Genomic DNA, 5,630 nt, shown 5'->3' on the forward strand with positions numbered 1-5,630 from the left:
TGTGTAGACCATATGACTTGCAACATAAATATTTCTTCCTGACATGAGCACAAACAGCTATTAAAAAAAAAAAGGTAACAGGTTAAAACAAAGAAATCAATCCTCATGTGGGCTGTAAATGTGGTAGAATTACCGAGAAGCTTAACTGAAAATAAACTACTTGAATCAGTCTTATAAAACCAGGTTTTGGTCGACTGACTGACTTCTGAAACAACCAAAGACAGCTGACAGATTTCCCTTTCTTTGGTGAACCGAGTCCAGTCACTGGTATGTTGAAACATGCATTATTATTATTAATATTATTACAAATTTGACAATGGCATCCAGAAAGAGTAAGAGAAAAAAAACAGCAGCTTTGAGAAGAGGCTTGTTTAAAACAAAATCATCTTTTCCGTCTGTTGAAAGCTGCTGAAATGGGATAGTGGTTTGTGTTATGGGGTGGATGCCCTGCCCACATGTTTGTTTTTCTACATGTAGAGGTATCCAGCCTTACCCACGTGGCCCTGTAGTGAGCAGGCATATAAGTGTGGGAGGGATGGGGCCGGCTTTGAGAGCCGTAACCATCTGGAACCTGACAACAACATCACTTCAGTCTCTGGTAAGTCTTTGTCATTTTAAAACTCAAATATGATTCTTCCTACACTGGCGTATATTGACCTGGGGGGGACTTTGAAACTTTTGCATAAATCTGTGGAAACCAAACCTGAATCATGCATGGAGCCAGCCTTAAAGTGCTATGTTTATTTTGTTTTTGAGGGAATAGTAGATTATGCCGTCTTTTACTAACACTAAGCAGAAACATAAATCTAAATATGTTAAATTTGGCCTTGGGGGTTTCAAAGAACAAGGCTGAAAAGTGAGGACCACAATGTGAGAAAACGCGTGGTGTCCCATCTCAACCACTAACAGAATGTCCTGTAATCAATGCGCTAACAAAACGCCTCGCTGTAAAGATTATTTCTCATAACTGGATGTGCAGATATGGAAGTGAAATGTATTGTTTGCAGACAATGGACGACACGACTGTGGGAACACCCGCGGACTACGACTCCTACGGAACTGTAAGTACAACATGGTGCAATTATTATGCAATTTCTCCATCTGTGAGATCAATAAAGTATCATCTTATCTCTTATCTTATCTTAACATTCCAGGGCATTTTATAGTTGTTAAATGAGCAAAAGTCTATCTTGAAGAGTAACCACTTCACAGGTTCTGCTGTTTCTGCGTGAGCGTGTGCCCAAATGTGTGCCCTGCTTTATAGGAAAAGTTCATTATTCACTAGTGTTCATTATGGAATTGTAGGGAAATTAATATTGTAGGACTGCGGAAAAAATACATGAAAATACATTGATTTTAATGTAGACATAGCCATGACATTTGACGAACCAGATGCATTGTTTGGCACAGTTTTACTCTGGCCCCTTAAAGAAGAAGCTGGACTGTCAAAGATTTTGTGAATTTGAGTCTCTGGTGGAAGGTCTGAGCTCTGCGCCCCTTTTGCATGGTATCATCTCGTAGGTTTCTTAATTGCCTGTTTATACAGAGAGGTGACTGGGTTCAGAGTGGGGGCCAGTGTGTGTGACCGCGCTGGGACGCAAATTCAAGTGTATGTTTTTGTGTTAAATCGTCTAATTCATATTCACTCACTTTACTATATTCCTTTGCACTTTGATGCAATAAACCAATTATTTTGGTAAGAGAGATGGCTTTTCATACTTTTACATTGAAAAACCTTTCCACGTTAATAATAATAATAATGCCTTACACTTGTATTGCGCTTTACAAGCCTGTATTACCAAGTTTCTCAAAGCGCCACACTGTCGTCATTATTCACTCACTCCATACTCGGTGGTGGTGAGCTGGACCAGTCTGCGCCATCGGCCCCTCCGACCACCACCACTCACTCACTACATTCGGCAGGCTTCCTGGTGTTACCAAGCGGTCTCCCATCCAAGTACCGACCCGGCCCTTCCTGCTTAGCTTCAAGGTCTGACGGGATCGGGCAGAGCAAAGGCGGTGTGGCCGTTTTACAAATGTCCCATTGGAACGAGAATTTTAACACATATGCACTACCGCTCAAAAGTTTGGGATCACTTAAAATGTTTTAATTTTTGCTTTTTTCAATGAGGATAACATTAAATTAATCAGAAATACAGTCTAGACGTTGTTAATGTTGTGAATGCCTGTTCTAGCTGCAAATGGATGATTTTTAATGGAATACCTATATAGGTGTGCAGAGGTGCTAATGGTACAGTGTGTTAGAGGGTCATTGATGATTAGAAAACCCTCGTGCAATAATGCTAGCACTGCTGAAAACTGATTCGAAAAATGATAGACCTGGCCTTGGTGACCCCAGACTTTGGAACAGTAGTGTATGTCCAGTCATATATGTATGTGGAGTAGTGTCCTGTAGATTCAGCAGATTACAGCAACAGAGGATAAACAAAATGTAATGAACGTTCTGTGTGAGTCACTGCGAAACATGGGAGACAGAATTTTCCACTGAAACTGTGTTTTTAGCAATGCTCCCAAACCAAATGCGACTTTCCACCAACCCTATATACCTTAACGCACCACATTCACGTTTCAGTCGTTGCTAGTGACCTTATTTCCCAAACCCACTTTAAGGCGCACATCTGCAGCCGAGCAAATGTCATTTTCAGCAGCACTTTCCATTGTTTCTGAGGCTCCGTCACGTGGTCGTTTATCTGCCTTGTACATCTCCAAAAAAGTGCATCGTGCTGCTGGGGGCCCCCATTTGGACCCCTTCTGAATGGTTACCCACAAAGCCCCCCCCCCCCCCACCGTGCTGCCGAGCGTGCAGCAGGAAGCAGAGCAGTCGTGGTTTGTGAGGCAGAGACACAGCACCTGCACTTGTAGACTTTGGTTTGGTGCGTGGACGTCAGCGCGAGTGTGCGACATCAAGGCTCGAGCGTTCCCATGTACACAACGCCATGGCAACGCTCTTGTCAACGCCGCGCTCAGAGCCACAACGGCAGGAAACGTGCCAAGCCTTATCAGTGGCAACATCAACGCGTAGGGCTTATCAGATGCAGAAGGCGGTGGGCTCAGAGTGACTTCACAGATGCAGTAACTTACAGGCCGGTCGCAGTACTATGTTACTACATCCACATGGAGGTCAATAAATCAACTATATATTTGTTGGGCTCAATATTTGTCCTGCATGTTGTTGTTTTTTTTGCCATAATGGATTGTTTTAAGGCTTCATACGTACATACATAAACATGTCATGTCGCTCTGTAATAAAATCGAATCTAAAAATGTGCCAACCACATTCAAAACCACAAGCAAAAATTGGTTCCACAGTTTACACTCGCTATGTCTTACACAAAACTGAGCTCTTGATGCAACACATGTAGGCAAATTTCTCTCCAGACCATTACTCGGTGTGGAGTTACAACGCAACCCGAACCATTCTGACGAGTATTGTATCTATATGTATAATACAGAATAGTAGTAGATTTAGTTTAAAGAATAAGTTTGCAGAGGAGGATAGTGGCTTAGACTGGGTTGCAATCAAAACAAAATGCCTTTGCAAATGAATATATTTATAAAGTTGATGGGAAAGTGCTTGCTCGCACTACATTGCAATACAACATACGTATATGGATAAATTAAACTGTAATATACGCCAAGTGTTTTTGACTTTAAAAATGCATTTGGAACAAGGGATACTGTGATTTTCATGAGTTACGGTTATTGTTTCAGTGACACACAGTGGTCTATATGATCGATTATTGAGATATTTTCCTGAATCAATATATCGAACTTCCAATTCTCAGGCCTGTTATTGCCGTATAGAGATGCTATATTTAGTTCAGTTAGTTTTATAGTCAGTTCTACTTCATTAAGAATCTAAACTGACAGCCTGGTGTGGATGAAGCTGTTATCAGTCAGTTGGACCTGGCAGTCTTTTCTCGCAAAAGAATCTAGTCTAGTCACAGTTTCCAAAGAGCGATTGAATGCCTATCTGGATCTGAGCAAGTGGAAACATTTGACCATAACTTCACAATGGCGGAACCATTGATGATTTTGTAATGGTTGTAATTATCTTACGCTGTAAATGGACTCTGGATTTTGTTGGTAGGCTTAGTCTTGTGTTATGTGTGGCTGTTATAGTATGTCAGTCTCTCACCAAAAGCCTTGCAAAGAACTATACGATATGAGAAGAAAAAGTAGCTAATGTGAGAGCAAATGTCTGGTTTGCTGAATGTTTTTGGCCAACTTCGTCTAACTTAGCATGTGTTCGATTTATGCCTTCATCAAGACTCTGTTAAATGCAGTATGTGCACAAATCAAATGTATTTTCTTTTCCAGACTGATGACCCGAATTACTTCTACTTCTCCGAGCCGACGGACAGCTCCGGCTTATGCGAGCGCTCCTGGGTCCGGGAGTTCCGCGGCCGGTATGAGCCCCCCCTCTTCTGGATCATCTTCGTCCTGGGCGTCGTGGGGAACCTCATGGTGGTCCTCATCTACTGCTCCGTCCGCAACCGCATCAAGACCATGACCGACGTCTACCTGCTCAACCTGGCCGTGGCCGACCTCCTCTTCCTGTGCACGCTGCCGTTCTGGGCCCAGGACGCGCTGCTGAAGTGGAATTTCGGCGAGGGCCTCTGCAGGGTCGTCTCCGCCATGTACAAGATCAACTTCTTCAGCAGCATGCTCCTCCTCACGTGCATCAGCGTGGACCGGTACATCGCCATCGTGCAAGTTACGAAAGCGCAGAACTTCAAGAAAAAGAGACTGTTCTATAGCAAACTGGCTTGCGTCGCCGTCTGGGTTTTGTCCATTTTGCTGGCGATTCCAGAGTTTATCTTCGCGAGGGTGAAGACACACCAGGGCGGACTCTCTTGCACTCTCGTCTACTCGAACAACGAACACAACAAAACAAAAATCCTGGTGCTGGCGCTGCAAATCTGCATGGGCTTCTGTCTCCCGCTGCTCGTCATGATCTTTTGCTACTCCGTCATCATCCGCACTCTTGTCCAGGCGAAGAACTTCGAAAAGCACAAGGCCCTGCGCGTCATCTTCGCCGTCGTCTTCGTCTTCGTGCTCTCGCAGCTCCCGTACAACGGTTTGCTGGTCATGGAGGCGACGCAGGCGAACAACATGACCATCACCGACTGCAAGACGGTGCAGAAGTTCGACGTGGCGGGCCAGGTGGCCAAGAGCCTGGCCTACACCCACGCCTGCCTCAACCCGTTCCTGTACGTGTTCATCGGCGTGCGCTTCAGACAAGACCTGCTGAAGATAGTGAAGATGAGGGCGGGCAGTCTGAGCAAAGTGGGTCTGATCAAGTCGCCCACGAGCTCCAAGCGCCAGCCGTCCGTCATGTCCGACACTGAAACGACGCCAGCGCTGTCTTTGTGAAGCCGGAGGGGAAATTGAATTGATTTGGGTCAAAGCGGTGATTTTGATTTTGAGTCACAAAAGCAAAGGAAACGCTTTCATAATGACCTTTACGTAATCTAAGTTTGAATTTCTCATATCTGTCCCTCCATGTCCCACCGCATCACATGACTTGTCCCACTTTCACTACGGAGGTGGTCACCCTTTGATTTGGGTCAAAACGGTCCCGTGCAAAAGTTGAAGTCTCTGATTTT

At 44.4% G+C, this 5,630-nt stretch overlaps 1 protein-coding gene across 1 annotated transcript; it reads left to right on the forward strand.

Annotated features, from left to right (window-relative positions):
• Positions 1 to 1,010: 1,010 nt before the first annotated feature.
• Positions 1,011 to 5,427, forward strand: LOC306977824 (C-C chemokine receptor type 9-like; the record flags this gene model as incomplete). The annotated part of the gene is made up of 2 exons (XM_079576265.1): positions 1,011 to 1,061; positions 4,342 to 5,427. The coding sequence occupies 2 exons, from the start codon at positions 1,011 to 1,013 to the stop codon at positions 5,395 to 5,397; spliced, it is 1,107 nt and encodes a 368-aa protein (XP_079432391.1). The 3' UTR covers positions 5,398 to 5,427.
• Positions 5,428 to 5,630: the final 203 nt, after the last annotated feature.

This window comes from Gobius niger (genome assembly GCF_951799975.1).
Source record: "Gobius niger genome assembly, chromosome: 18".
Lineage (NCBI taxonomy): Eukaryota > Metazoa > Chordata > Actinopteri > Gobiiformes > Gobiidae > Gobius > Gobius niger.